Source organism: Lipophrys pholis (genome assembly GCF_963383615.2).
Source record: "Lipophrys pholis genome assembly, chromosome: 12".
NCBI lineage: Eukaryota > Metazoa > Chordata > Actinopteri > Blenniiformes > Blenniidae > Lipophrys > Lipophrys pholis.
Window position 1 is genome coordinate 19,861,232 of NC_137641.1, and position 15,884 is coordinate 19,877,115.

At 39.2% G+C, this 15,884-nt stretch overlaps 1 protein-coding gene across 4 annotated transcripts; it reads right to left on the reverse strand.

The window, feature by feature from the left end:
• Positions 1 to 950: 950 nt before the first annotated feature.
• On the reverse strand, positions 951 to 14,513 carry fyb1b (FYN binding protein 1 b). 4 transcript variants are annotated; one of them, XM_080476830.1, is made up of 19 exons: positions 14,354 to 14,513; positions 9,391 to 10,357; positions 6,845 to 6,977; positions 6,674 to 6,747; positions 6,405 to 6,427; positions 5,576 to 5,643; positions 4,905 to 5,034; positions 4,547 to 4,706; positions 4,213 to 4,333; positions 3,970 to 3,986; positions 3,810 to 3,882; positions 3,485 to 3,571; positions 2,864 to 2,904; positions 2,478 to 2,556; positions 2,253 to 2,352; positions 1,989 to 2,151; positions 1,711 to 1,744; positions 1,598 to 1,629; positions 951 to 1,500 (listed from the first exon to the last, which is right to left on the reverse strand). In XM_080476830.1, the coding sequence occupies exons 1-19, from the start codon at positions 14,354 to 14,356 to the stop codon at positions 1,478 to 1,480; spliced, it is 2,328 nt and encodes a 775-aa protein (XP_080332956.1). In that variant the 5' UTR covers positions 14,357 to 14,513; the 3' UTR covers positions 951 to 1,477. The 4 variants fall into 4 exon arrangements, with proteins under 4 accessions (XP_080332956.1, XP_080332958.1, XP_080332955.1 ...); XM_080476832.1 differs by lacking the exon at positions 3,485 to 3,571; XM_080476829.1 differs by lacking the exons at positions 951 to 1,500; positions 1,598 to 1,629; positions 1,711 to 1,744 and having other exon boundaries at positions 1,758 to 2,151.
• Between the last annotated feature and the right edge of the window lie 1,371 nt (positions 14,514 to 15,884).

Below are 15,884 nucleotides of genomic sequence, written 5' to 3' on the forward strand. Positions count from 1 at the left end.
ATACAACATGAGATTATTGAGGGAACACTTCTGTCCACACTGCACTTTCTACTACTGGTCCCTGACCTCAATCCTGGGATTGCTGCTAAACTAGGCCAGGATTACAACCCTGCTCTTTCTCCAGGCTCAGCTCCCACAGAAGGACAGGTAAGTGTACACACACGTATGCACTTACGCAAACACACACACACACATAATGCAGGTGCAGTTGAAATATATTTCTGATTCTGTATCGAGTCTGGTTTTTATTGAAGTTGGTTTTCTCCATCGTCCTTCGGAGTCATGAAGAGTTTGAAAAGTCAAAAATGGACTAACTTAAAATATTACATGTTGGATGTTTTTTTCTTCAAAATGGAGGCCACAATTGGTGACCCTAAACTGCCCCTAGGAGTGAAGGTGATTGTGTCTGTGTTTGCCCTGTGACAGAATGGCGACCTGTCCAATTTGTATCCGGCTCTCACCCGTAGTTAGCTGGGATCGGCTCCAGCACCACATAACCCTGGATGGATAGATGGATGGATGGATGGATATATGGATGGATGGATGGATATATGGATGGATGGATGGATGGGTGGATAGGTGGAATTTCTGTACAATCTTTTCTAATTCCAGGAAGCATTGCCATTAGATTAGGTGATCTACTGTATTGTGATTCAGCACAAAGGGATAATATATGTTCCATTCTTCCTTGCCTGAGTCAATTTTTCTGAGACACAAATCTGTCAAATTATCTATGTTTAGCATAATTCAGTAGTGATCTGAGCACCATTATTCACCGTGTTATCATATTTCCTCTCTCTAGAGGCTCCCCATTTAGTTCTTACCAAAAAAGTAATCATTGACTAATAGGTTGAACACACGTTATAAGCCTTTAAAAGCCTGCAAACACATCAAACCAAAGTTTTCAGTTATCAAACAAGAGTCCAGATAAATGTGACACGTACACATGGTCTCTGTTAAGAATTCCATTTATTTTCCTTGTATTGGGTCAGATTTCATTTCAATGACAGGATAAAGCAAGACGTGCAGAAGAAAATTAAAAACAAACAGACATTATGTAGTAATTTCTCAGAAGCGGTTTCTTGAAAATCTGCGCTTAACTTTACTCATAGCAAAGAAATGCACAAGTACAAAGTCAGATTATCACTTTCAATAAAAACAGCAATGGTAATTGAAGTAAGCTTGTAACCTGCAGTGACGGACCTGTAATCTGACTGAGCTCTCAAAATACGTACATTGACAGTGTTGTGGAATATTGGAATACAATCCAAAACGATATTATTATTTCCTTGTTTTGTGAGAAACATGTACAGTTTTTCAGCCATTCAGATAATAATAAATATCGAGAATTCTTCTGGTTTCAATATGATGTTTACTTACAGCTTTTCACAGTCAACATCATTGAAGAAATTCAATAAATAGCAAATCATGGAAATATCAGCATAAAACAATGCGGCCAATGCAGGTTTTCTTTCGCTCAGTCGTTGTCATAGATGCAGTCTGAAAAGAAAACCAGATTATATTGCAAAATTAACCAGTAAAAAGTGTTTTTCTCCCATGTGATATCCATACAATGATAATACGGAGATTAACATACCATCCCCGATGTCATCGTAGATTTCTCCATCACTGTCAACAAAAGCAAAACAATCAGCACAAACCACACGTCGTTTAATCTGTGTCCGTCAGTGTGGAGTTATCGATACTTACTCCGTCACGATGTGGGAGGTTGAAACATAACCAACTGCAAAGTACAGATTTCGGGGTTAAAATGAGAAGATGGAGTTCTGTGTTGAGCTTTTCTGTTCGGTCACGTTCATATTTTCATACAGACCGTCGAACACTGACACTGACGGCTGCCATGCAACAGGCTCTATCTCTCCTGGCGGCAAATTTGGAGTTCAGTCTTGCTCCACCAACTGAACCACAAGCCCCCATAATCACTTTATCCTCTTCGATCATAATAAACCGAATAAACAGAGACTCACGCTTCCCATCCTCATTGCGACATATCAGTTTGTTATCCACAGCTTCAACGATGACGTCCAGTTTCTCTCCGGCTTTTACCGACAGCTCTTTATAGCTCCACTTCTTATTGGTAAGCGTGTGGGCGATGGTTACCTGAAACAATGCCTGTATCTCCCCCTCATACTGAAAAAAGAATGAAGGTGACACTCTCAGTTCAGGTCCAATAAAACACTATCTACTGAAGCGAAAGGTGGGAACAGTTAAAAGGCATTTGAAGTACTCACTTTAAACTTTTTCCTAAACTCCTTTTCCTCCTTCTCAAACTTTTTCTGCTTCTTTGGATCCATTTCTTCAGGTCTGCTTTTACTTTTCATGCCTGGGAGGCTTTATGAAGACACACACACAAGAAGAAGATTACATTGGATTAAGATGTGTCAATTGATGAGAAAAGCTTGGTATCAATCTTTGTTTAATTTGATATATCTTCTTAAATATTGATGTTGCTGTACCTGCTGATGGGAGGGGGACGGGGTGCATCTTGATAGTCCACATCATCATAAATCTCATCAATCGCTCCTCCCAGCTGATCTGTACGTTTATAAACGGCTATTTTATTGAGACTGCATGCAATTAAACTGTCATTTCATTGTGTATAGATGAACTGTTTATTGATATGTTATTACAAATGATTAGTTACAATTGGTGAAACATCTAAATCTTCAACATTGCTTCCTTTAAGGCAAAAAATAATGGTGTATTAGTACTAGTGTGCTCACACTTAAAGCCTGAGGTAAGGTGGGTGGAGTTTTGACTGGAAGCAATAATCTCACAAGCACAGCTTCAATGAGAGTAAATTAATATGAGGAAGGTCTATATGAAATGGAATGAGGAATACCTGAGGGCCCCTCTACAGTGAACTGGCTGGGTGGAGGTACTCTGGCAAGACATAAGTAAAAAACAACATTAATATGGGACAGAGTTCCATCACTTCTTCTAGATATGTTAGAACTATGAGTTTTCAAAGTGTGAGGCAGGCTTTGCCCCGAGAGGCGCAAGGCCTTTTCCCAGCATGATTTTTCTCTTCTAATTTATTATAATTTTGATTTTCTTTTTTCAAAAACACAAGTAATAAAGGAGCTGAATTCAATATGCATTTAATATTTATCAAATCGATGTGGTTGAGGCTCTCTGGGGGGTAAAGCGTGAGTCCTTTGAAAACCTGTGTGAGAAGGTTAAAGCTTTATTTTATTGCCTTGGTTTTCGGATTGAGTCGCAAATCAAACACACATGCAGATTTTCTGTATTTTCAAGTTAGTAAAATCACCAATAATTCTCAGGCATGCACAATTTATCTTCTTGGACTGCAATAATCACAACAAAAATGGAGATGTTTCAGTGTTATTCGGACGGAGTGGTTTTATCTGGTGTTAATCCGGGGAAAGAAATTAGTGTTTGATTTGAAATTGATGACGGGACAGAAGATCTGTGATCAGTCTTACAACTGAGTGTATTTTACACTTTATTGCTTGAAAGGCGTCTGCTTCGGTCAAGAATTCGCAGGAAGACATTGGACTTCACAGGAGAAAACGTGGCTTCAGTGGGACTGGAAAACCAATGAGTGAAAAACTTCTATTTCATTATAGGTTTTTTTTTTGTTTTGTTTTTACCTTCATCTTACCAGACAGTGCTATGATCAATTGATCTGTTTTACAATTAAGGCCCGGCTGCTTCTTTAAGTGTCCTTCTCCGTTCATAGTAGCATCCAGAGTTAGGCAGTTCATCAAACACTTCAAATTTGTTTCACTGTAACAATCCTTCTTAAAACTTGAACCAGGTCCCACCTGACTTCCAGGTTTGGATCAACACAATCATCATATATTTCTCCTCCATCTCCCGGCAGAGGCGGAAGGACAACTGCAATAAGATGAAGTGTAGTTGATTATTTATATATATATTAATGACGAAACCATGATCCAATATATTATGAATTTGTAAGCGTACCTCCTGGTCCGTTGCCACTGAGGAGGAGAGGAAAAAATAGAAACATTTGAACAAATATGTCTTTTTTTTTTAATTATCACAACAAATTCAAGACATTTTCCTTATAGTAGCCAGTTTGAACTGGGCTTTAGATCCTGCTGGTAAAATGAGCCGATTCAGCTATTTGAATTATAGTGTGTACTTATTTTAAATAAGTCGCTTACAAATGAAAGTGGAAGCTGATTGTTTGACATGTTATGGTACCTGTTCCCAGAAGAGACCACGTCAATGTCATCGTAGATTTCAGGTTCGTAGGACTGCTGAGCCTGATGACTTTTCAGTGTGTTAAAATCGATTTCCATTGCGGTGGTCTTCACATAACCAACTGTAAGAGCAACATAAACTACTGGGTCAGTTGTCTAATTGATTTACAGTATTATTATTATTGTTTTGGTTTTTTTTTAGCTAAAATGAATAAGTTATAGTAAAGTATTCAGTTTGGAATTATCAGATGAGACTGAAAAATACTGTGGAAAATTAGAGAAGAAGTTAAAAGTCACAAGGCAAAGGTAGTGAGAAAGGGAGAAATGAAACGTACTCGATCCATCGGCCGTCCGTCCCAACCACTTTCCCTCCGGGTTTCCTTGGACACGAATAATGTCCAGACTCTCCCCTTGTTTCAGAGCCAGGTCCGTTTTATTGCCTTTACAGTCGGTGCGAGCCTTTCCCTGGTGAATGACCTCCAGAGGTCCAACCAACTGACACACGCACACACACACACACACACACACACACACACACACACACACACACACACACACACACACACACACACACACACACACACACACACACACACACACACACCCACCCACCCATGCACAAATGTCAGCACAAAAGCATAAAACTTAAGCTTTTTTTTATTGCTCGAAACAGAAAAGCTTCAGTTCACTCACTTTGAATTTCTTTCTTGCATCTTGTTCCTTCTTTTCTCGCTCTTTCTGCTCCTTTTTCTCAGCCTCCAGTCGCTTTTTCTCCTCCTTCTCTGCTTTCTCCTTCTTTTCTTGCTTTTGTTCAGCTGCTTCCCTTTCGAGACCATAAACACAAAGGAGTTGATGATAGATGGCAAAGTTGTTGTTGTAGTGTGATTCAAAGCTTTGGTGAATAGAATAGAATTAATTGTCATATATTCAGAAATGAGAAAACACTGGCAGTGAAAAATAGGAATAAATTCAAAATACAAATCAAATTTGGACGACTTGGGGTTTTTTGCTCATGAGATCTCATCTGGAGGGGGTTGATTATAAAAGTTGTTTTCTGGTGTGATTACAGAGGTTTTCAGGAGTCTGCGTCTTTTTCTGGAGCCTATTAGCCTTCACTAAAATAAAAATGTCATCTGGTCCTTTACGTCCATCACTGTTATTTGGTTTGATTCTTGTAGTACTGCATAACAACCACTAGAGTGTAGTATTGGTAGAATTAGACTTAAACAGCTGAACAACACTATAATCACGAGCTTAACCAGTTAACAACATTGCTAAACAAGTAAGAATGCATTTTGGACACTATTTTAAAAACTAAACTAAAACTAATAGAAAGGGCAAAAGAATATGTAACATTGTCTCACCATCGGTCATCAAGATCCTCATACATCTCTCCATCTCCGTCGTTGTCATCATCATTGTCATTTTCGACCTGGATGAAGTAGGTTCACAGCAGTAAAAACACAAAATATGCACAAATATACACATGTGCTGTCTTTCCAAATGATTTTTTAAAAATATTTTTCACAGCATTGCTATTTATATTTCTACCCGCATCAATTTGATCTTCTTCTTGATTAGTTGTCTCGTGCAGATCTTTTGCTGGTTCAAATTATGCACACAGTGCATTTAAATGTAATCATTTTTTATTATTATTTCATTGCATTCATGTATTTAGGAACTACTTCGTTTAGATTGTCTGTTTACTATAAACCAACAACCATGCTACTAAAACTAGTGCAACTGCTACAACAACTCAAAAATGCCACAACTACTACAACAATCACAATAACTAGTAGGTTTTACTAGTCCTACAGCTACTCAAATAATCACAATTACAACTCTGACAACTAATATAACAACTACTACACTCAATACAACAACATGTTACATCTACAGCTACTTTGACAATCACAACTCCAACAGCTTCAACAACTAAAGAACAATCACAACAACCTGCAAAGAGTACTTCTACAACTACTAAACCACTACAACAATCACAGCAACTTAATTGTTGAAAACTCCTAAAATTACCTTTACAACTCCTACAACCATTACATCAACCACAATACTGAGCTTCAACTCCCTCCTAGTTCTGCAACTCCAACCACAGCCACAACAATGGCATCTACTGCAATACAATCACTACAACTTGCCACAATTGCTACTAAACTACTTTGCAAAATAACTCACCTTTGCCCTCTGACTTGGATGGCCTGTAAAAGACAGAGAAGTCAGCAGGATTAGGAGACAGATTGCTATTTGATAATAGGTTTGATTGTCATATTTTTGATGATCAATGTCTTTCTAAATGTTAGTATATAATCTTCAAAATAACTGCTTGCCAAAAAGTTAAAATGAGACTGTTTTGCATAGTCGTCTTCCTTATTCATGTGGTACTAAGAGCATGGCAACATTGTGGCTGTAACACATATTTCACGAAGCACCGATGGTCACTGAACCTGCAGATGGTGGTAAAGGAGGAGGAGAGTCGGTCAGTTCTTCCACATCATCATAAAAGTCCTCCTGCGGGTTCCTGAAGGGCACATTAGGACACAGCTGCTGTTAACCAGCATAGAAAGGCTCATTTACAAGTAAGTTTGTCTCCGTTTGTGCATGAGGGCGGGACTGACATGGTTCCTGGGTGTCGTGGGGGCAGACTGGGTACAGCAGGAGAAGTAGGTTGACTCGGGGTCACATGGTTGCCGTGGTTACTGGGGTTAGAGGTCGTAGGAGTGAGCATGATGGGTTTCTTGTAACCAGGACCTGTAATAATGACATGATATTAAAATTGGACAATATGTAGCCCCATTAACCATCGGAACAGATATTTTTTTATTTGTGAACAGACTGATTTTCTCTGACCCTCAGATCTTTTCTGTTGCCCCCACCCCTCCTTAATTTGAATTGGAAATGTTAAGCACACTGATCCTAAATAAAAAAAAAAATGTATTTACATTACTGATTCTCATTTTGAGTCAATTGTTAAGTCCCAATTCGAAAAGCAATTAATATCATATAAACGTGGTGAATTTGAAATAAGAACAGCTCACCCTTCTCAAATCTATCCAAATGAACAGGAATAAATATAGAGATCAATGTCCGAGTACATTTTGTGCCCCACAAAATACCATCAAAACAAAATATACTCATCAGCAAAATCTTTTTTTTGCTTTCTTTGTCTAATTCGTTTATATTTTATGTTACATTTGAGGCAGAATTTCTGGTTCATCTTTGCCTACAACTACATTCAGATCAAGGGTTTGAGCCTCTTTTTCAGAGAGCTCTCTCCTTGAACTTACTGAACTTACTTCCCCATGTGGTGAAACAAGTTCAGCGAGGGAGGGGGGATGCAACGGGGGGGAGAAAGGAGAAACTAGACAGGGAACTTAGCTGGGGCAGATAGAGGAACTAAGCGTGTTTGTGGGACACTGTTCTAAAACAACTGCAGTTTTGGTGCAACTTGCACTTATTTTGGACAGTCGGTTAAAACAAACACATTTTGATACAACCAAAATGGACTGAATAATGATCACATGTCTGAAGAAGTGTTTTGTTCTTTATCTGAGAATCCACTCGACAACAGGAAGCTAACAACCAAAAACAATCACATCAGTCTGTGAGAAAAAACAAACACATTTCACACTTCTGAAATGTGTCACCAACGTCTGTTCCAAGGGAAGCTTCAAGCAACAGGAACACTCTCTTTTTCAAACATTCAAGAGACCTGCAAACTGTTTTAACTCTTCCACACACATATACGCATATTCATTTCATCCTCCGACCAGGAAGGACTCGCCTCGGCACAGAGAGCGTCCGTTAAGTCCTTCAAAGGAATTACGCTGACAGCTTTTTTTTTGCCTTGTTTGACATGTTGTGTTTGTTGTGTAGTGATTGGGAGCAGAAGAGCAATGGCATATCATACTAATGGGAAACAACTGGTGTGAATGCGTCCAAGTGGCTGAGGTATTATTGCCTGTGGGGCTGCATGTGTGCTCCTGCAGGCCGCCACAGGTTTCCCTCCTGAAGCACCGATCCTCTCGATTTCACTGTCTCTCGTCCAGCTTTCTGTATCACTATGATGCATTTGTTCACTACATGACCTTCCTCTATTCGAAGGAAGACCTAAAAAAGACATTATATTATTTAGAAATGTCAAAGTTTTGAAATTAAGTAAATTGGTTGTTGCGTATTAAGACCTGGATCACAGAGAGCTCATGAATGATTGACTGAATCACAATTAATCAGAAGTTGGAATTCAGCCGTCAAGTAAACAGTGAGATGTGGGCCCACTTTGTGTGCATTGTGCAGACTCCCTTGAAGTTTATTTCAACAACTAAAATACTTTTCTTTTGCAAAGTAAAAGATATTACGGGAAAAGTCATTATATTTCTACACTCATTAAATATAGAATAAATAGTTGAATATAAAGGAAATGTGATTACTATAAATGTTTGGCTTGACAGGAATATTGTGTAATATTTAGCTTTTTGATTTTCATGATTTAAAGGCTGAAATCATGAAGAACAAACCGAGGCCAAGGTAGAGGCCAGTATGGGAGGATTATTTATTATACACTTGAGTTATGCGTGCAGGTGAGCAAATAGAACTAACATGAATATTAAAATGTTTTCCCCACCATAACCCTGCATAGCAATCATGTGACAACGTCAACCGTGTGTTTTTATGTAGTATGGTAAAAATTATCCTTCGCAATTGAAGTTAATTGACAATTATTTGAGCAAAAGTCATTTTCCACATAATCTAATATTTAGCGTCATTTGTCTCCATTCGTATAAAGTATAGTGGTGCAGTTGGGTAAAACATACTGTTGACCATTCAGTCCTGATATCGTTCAAAGTTGTTAACCAGAGTAATTCCAGCGACACTTATGAGGGACCGGTCAAATGACGATCTTTTTGACTTTTAGAGGAATGAGTGAAATAAGATCATTTAGTGAGTCAGGGCCATGACATGCATGCTGTATAAAAGTAAAAAGTTACTTCCAAATCTTGAAAGCGGAAGCTGGCTTGAATCTAATTTTGTCTCTGAACAAGCAATGACACCATTATGTGGCTGAGATGAACAGTACCGTCTTTCTGTATGTCTTTCATGATAACATCTTTTGGAGTTTTTGTGCTGACAACAAAACAAAAGCATTTATCAAAGTCCCACTTACCCTCAATGGAGGAGTCAGCCCCTCTCTTAAATCTGTCCAAGTTGACTTTGGTGGGTCGGTTTGGTTTAGCAGGAGCGGAACCCAAAGTGAGGGTGTTGGGAAGGGGGTTACGTTTTGGCCCTGGAGCAGCATTACCGCTGATGCTGCTGGTGTGAGGTAACGACGCTGGCGGCTTCTTTAAGCTGGGTTTTTTACTGGCAAGAGGTTTGGGGGGAAGAATGGATTTTGCAGCGACTGGCGGCTGCGTGTTTGACCCGCCGCTGTCTGTCTGCTCAGCTTTGTCCTTGTTGAACATATTCTGAGCAGTCCTGAAGTTGGAAGGTTTGATAGCGGCGTTTGTCGGAGGTGGTGATTTGTTCACAGTGTCTATGCTGGATCCTGGTGCGTCCTCGCACTGTTGCTTTAATTTCCCAATGCTGCTGGGTGGTTTGTGCTGTGGACTTGGTACTTTGGGGGGAATGAAGCTGGTATTTGGCGCTGCACCCCCGCCACTGTCTTCTTTCACCCAGCTGGGCTTGGATCCGGTGGCCAGAGAAGGTTTAGGAAAGACGGGTTTGGATTCGGACGCATTGGAGCTGAGTGAGGGTTTGTTTAAAGGAGGCTTCTGTCCCAGTGGTTTTAGTTCAGGCTTTAGATGTTTATTTCCAATGAAGGGTTTGTTGTTTGTGTCATCTGGAGTGTTGCCAAACCTGCTTGCTATGGATTTGGTTTTGTTTAACTCTTGTGAGTCTGTGTCACTTTTGGAGGATACTGTGTTTTTTAGGAAATTTGGTTTTGGAGTAACACTCATGGCACTGCTGGAGAGGCTCTCCAAGACGGGTTTCTTCTGTGCAGCTGAGCCAGAGGACAGGGTGGAGTGAAGTGGCTGTTTGGGACGTCCGCCTGGCGTCGACGAAGTCTCATCTGTGCTTCCCCCACTCGCTTGGAAGCGGGCCATGATGGCCTTTATATCGGCCTTATTTTCAGCCTGTAAAGAGCAACGAGACATTAGAAGATCAAAAGTTCACAAAGCTTAATAGATTGGAACAAGAACATATTGAGCGGAGGTTGATAGACAGGGTGAAATAATAAATGTTTGAGTCAGCTCATATCTTCTCCTGAATTCTTTTTTTTTGAAGATGACAATACTTGCCACCACAGAGCAGGTTTATCAGAGAGTCCCTAATCTGTGAGTAGAGAAGATGGAAAGGCTTGAGAGTAGGTTTGGTAGGTAGTTTGGTATTGGTACATTATTCATAGGCCCAATCCCCATTGTCATCTTTGCTGCTCAGCCTACAAACACATATTTCTTACATCTTCAGCACCTTTGAAAATGGACTAAAGCAGGAGTCCTACAAACCCAAATGTCCTTACATTTTGCACATAGATTATATTCAGACGGACTTCAACGCATGAATATCGAAAGCAAAACTGACAATGTTAGTAAAAGAGGCATAAAAAAACAAACACTGGATGGACTCAGGAACGAAAAGTTACCAAACTCTCTTTAAAAAAAACCACCTAATTTCCTCTCGAGACATTGTCTTCTCTTATTCTGAAGGGTTTGCTCAGTCGTTTTAGTGTTTGCAGTCTCTCTGGTTACTCATTGAGCCAGGTAGTTGTTTCTGTGTTCATTTACACACCAATTTACTACACACTGATAGTGTGTCTAAAACAAAGAAAAAAACCATTTCCCGCATGACTCTGGCTCAGCGGATCCACATGGTCTCTTTATGGCAAGCTGTGTGAGGCGGTCATGTCCACGGCAGATCTGCACCTTGTACGATCACTATCTATTTACGTACAACACTTTTCAACCACAAAGAGCTGATGATAGATAACATAACACAAGGCCACTTGCATAGCAATTGTATAGGCCCCCAAACAAGACCATTGGTATTCCAACATGCAGAAATAAAGGAAAATACTGAGAACACTTCAAAATGATCTACAAATAGTCTAAAAACATATTTAAGACTGAAAATGCACAGTATGTAGGTAATAAAACTTTTGGATTTATTTCACTAGCTAATTGTTGCAGTTATGTGAAGTCAGAGACGGTTGAGGGGTGTTCAGAGTCGTAAAAACCTCACAGAACGTAGCTCTGGGACCTCCTTCCAGAGTGCAGCAGACTGAGCAGTGTGTTTGCAGGGACATTGGTGACTTTATTCATAAAAACACAACTATTAGATAAGTATGTCCTCGTGTCATTTTATTATTTTATTATGACAGAAAGGAATGTTGTCACCACTTACGAAATGACCTCACTCGGTAGCTCCCTAACCGCCTGTAAAATTTTAAAGTCGTGTTTATAGCTCAAAGAATTGACTTTTCTTCACGGTTCTACTGTTATCATGCAAATACTCACTCACCAGTTGTTGATACAATGTGTCCTTGTATCCTGGTGATAGCTATGGAAAGCAAATTCACCACTGAAACCACAGCGCGCACCAGTTTCCTGGCTTGTGTTTGTCATAAACATATCATCGGTTTGAGTTATTGAGTGTAAATATCCCAGTAATAAAGGTATTCACTGATGACAAGAGGGAAAGTGGATAATTACTAAATGGTATAAACATGAGCAAGAATGTATTTCGCTTTTGTTACTTATATTGAAAAGTCTCCAGTGTTAGTGGCAAATATGAAATATAGATTTTTCTTCATGCTTATTCAAAGTGTCTGGCATATATATAGTGGTAGCTTAGCTTATAATATAGTTGTTACCTTTGTGGTTTTGAAGCCTATTTTATAATTTAATTTGCTCTCTATTACATTTATAATTTCAGTCTTTAAAAAAATATACATTATTTTAGTTATAAGAGGAAAAAATGTACAAAACATTTATAAAGATTAAAAAGTGTAACGATAGCTAATCCCAGTGGCGGTAACTCCTATTTTGATATGACATATTTGGAGTCACGCACACTGAACCAGGAAGTGGAGATAAGAGGACATACAGTAGCTGTTGTTATTGCAGTGGAGTGAAAGTGAATGAAGTATTAAACAGAAACTTAATATGTCCTGTCATACACTAAGTTCTAACTTAAAACACATTAAAGGTCCCACGATAAAACAATTGCATTGACAGCTATCATATTACCGCTATGCATTACATGATAACATGGTGTTGTTTTAAATAATGGAAATCAGTAATAATAGACATTAATTAAATCTTACTGTTGCTATTATCATCTTTTTAAATCAAAATGGAGAAAAGGCAGGTTATACTCATTTATATTATCTGGTATCATATTTCTCAGGTTTTGGAATCCGTAATTAATGGATCGGTGTTAACTGATTTGAGTTAAGGTTTGTTTTTGTTTTTTTGAAGAAAAGTTTTATTGTTCCTAAACTTGATTTAAAGTCCAAGTTCACCTAAAATAACAACAAAAAAAAACAAAAGCAAAACAACAAAAAAACCTAAGACTTTTCTGTAAGTGGCTTTAGGTGAATACACTCAACTATAAAAAATGTGATCGGGTTTTAATTGTTTTCATGATATCCAAATGTTAACTTGAATGCTTTTCAAGTCCTTCCATCTAATTTTAAGTCAAGTTTGATCACATACTTGGTGAGTGAATTAGCACAGATTGGAACACTTGTTAAAAGATGTTCTGTTAAATGTCCCTACTGTGGAAAGTTTACTGTGTATGATCATAAATTCACTATTCATCGACCGTTTTATTTTTGTGAGGAGAAAAACACTGTGTTCTCCTGTTGACCTCTAACATTTCAGCGGAGTGTCACTTCAGAGGTGCCAGTAACATCTTGCACCCGGTCACTTCTCAAAACAAAGTGTTGACTTTGAGCCTGAAATGTGACTGAATATGAAATGAGAGGAAAAAGAAACAGAGGAAAGTTCCTCCGTATCACTTCTGTTTCTCAACCACAGTTAACTAAAAATTACCCAATCTGTGCTTTTACCGCTTCTCGAAATGCGTTCGCACCGAAATTGCATTTTTATGGAAAAAGAACAAAAAAAAACACAAATTTTGTCACGGACTAGAACCACTTCTCAAAATAACAGGGCAAAAATAGAGAGGGGGAGGAGAACAGGCCGCGAACGCAGTCAGGTGACCTCGAGAGTGCACAGGTTAGTTCTGTTCTCACACCAATGACAGTTGTGGTTCATACCAGCTCATTTCTCTGACGGACAAGCAAAGTTTGAAGTTTGCAAGTCCCTCTGATAGTCGCAGAGGTCTCCAACCTCGGTCCCTGAGGGCCCCTGTCCTGCATGTCTTAGCTCGCTCCCAGTTGCAACACACCTGATTGCGATGAGGAGCTCGTTATTGGGCTTTTTCACAACCTTGGTGATGACATCATCATTAGATTCAGCTATGCTGAAGCAGGGAGAGAGCTAAAACGTGCAGGACCGGGGCCCTCGAGGACCGGAGTTGGAGACCCTGACTTAAGTGACTCTAAACTGATAGATGTATAGAACATCTGGATGATTTCATACAGTACTTAGTATCAAGATCTACCACATAACAAATTTTAAGTCTATCTATCCAGCATAAAGATATGCATTCAGCTGGGTTTGCTTTGCTGCTTGATGATTTACAATATAAATATATAGTAAAAAGCCCCTTGTACTGCTTTGACAAAATTAAGAACAGAATAAAATCCGCACAATACAACAAGATTTATGTTTCCAGCTTGATAAAAGAGGCAGCTCAGTGTTGAATACACGACACCGAGAAGCGCCAGCCACCAGGGTTCACCTGACACAGTGTGCCTAGAAATGTGACTCAAGTGTTTCTAATACCAAACATTTATTTCAAAAACAGTGCTTCAACAGAACTCAAATTTGGCAAAATGGCCAAATAACTTTGGTTGCACATACAATGAAACTTGTGCAAGTCTCATAAAAATGACTGTAAATGCAGAACAAGTAAGAATTTCCTTGCATTTGACGGGAACCTTCAAAGTCATTTGAAAGTGCATATCTAGAGAAATTTAAGCTGATCATAACATTTCTACTCACCATCTTGAGGACAACAACCCTGGATGCTGCTACAAGGTCTGGCTGGTTGCAGGTTGAGGTGTTTTTCTCAGTGCGAGTTTCAGATGCTTTCACTGCGAGATAGTGGATGACAAAGTGTGACCAAACAGTCAGTGTGCGAGTCCGCCGGTTTGTCAGTGGGGGAAGTGTACTCCGCTTGTGTCGGACGCATTATAACCATTTCTCTGTGACTACTTCCTCCCCGAGTCTGTGTGTGTGTGTGTGTGTGTGTGTGTGTGTGTGTGTGTGTGTGTGTGTGTGTGTGTGTGTGTGTGTGTGTGTGTGTGTGTGTGTGTGTGTGTGTGTGTGTCACCGCCTCTGTTATCGGCACTGTTTGATCTTCATGAATTTGTGTGTTTCCTTGGCAAAGTCCCAGTTATTTCCTTGTGTGCTGCAGTGTGTACACACACTCAGGAGGGAGTGAAAAATGCCATCCATATGAAACTGTTTACGTTCAGTGTTTTTTGGTGAAACACTATGACGTAGTGAAAAGCTGTAACAGCTTTAATACACAATAGAGCAATCCCTGCTGTATCAGGAACCACAGAAGCGTATTACAGTCTAAAGATATGTTAATAGCCATTTTAACTGTTTGGGAATAGCAACTACTTAGTTATAAACTCAACTTTTTGAGATAAATGTGTGGTTCTTTGAACGTCTGTGGTTATTTCTGGCGTGCTGCAATGGCTCCACACTCGTGCATGTGTTGCTGACCTTTGCAAACACTGTGGACAACTGACTGAATGGAGGGAAAACTAGTTTGTCCAGTTGTGTTGGTGAAAATGTTTACCTGTATTTCATTACGTCCTTAAATTGACACCACACACAAAAGCTTAATCTCCCAGTTGCTGCTTGCAAATGCAGCGTATGCAAACCTAATGAGTGTCAGATTGTGAAATGTATTTAGTATTTTTCTACTTAGATGATGATGTTGTTAAAATATTTCAGCAGACACATTTCTTGAATTATATTGTTTAAATACAAACATATAACCTAATAAGAAAGTATAGAGTGACACTGTGGTTCAGATGTGGCTCAGAAAGATGTGAGTTAGAATGAATGACTTTTATGTGTGAAATCTACACGTTCTACCTGCGCTTGTATGCTTAGACGTACATTACATGACGTGGTTCAACACTACTGCGTGAAATACAATGGGGAACCTGAGCAAAACTCACTGTCATTGTTTAGGAAGTTCTCATTACCTTCAGACGGGTTGTCAGAATGTAGTTGCGGAAAACCTACTTGAATACAAGTTGAATGAGAGATAAATAGCTGTTTCAGGACACTGAATGAGAATACAGATGGGCTAAAAAGCAAAGTAGCCATCTAGTGGATGTTCAGTACAACTTAAAGCTCATTCTGATGAGTCAGTGTAACACGTCCTTTAACATTTTTATTTTTTTTCCTGTTTGTTTTTTTTCGCTTAGGGCCATATGCAAAGAACTAACAGAATGGACACACACAGATGTGACTGTAGTAAACCTTCTGCACTCACTTGCCATTCTGCTTT

Bases quoted from the DNA above. Each gene is read 5' to 3' on its own strand.
- fyb1b (XM_080476829.1), bottom strand. The intron at 6,748-6,844 runs GTCAGTCCCGCC...TGTGCCCTTCAG, and splicing joins CCACGACACCCAGGAACCAT to GAACCCGCAGGAGGACTTTT. The intron at 6,428-6,673 runs GTTCAGTGACCA...TGTCTTTTACAG, and splicing joins TCCTTTACCACCATCTGCAG to GCCATCCAAGTCAGAGGGCA.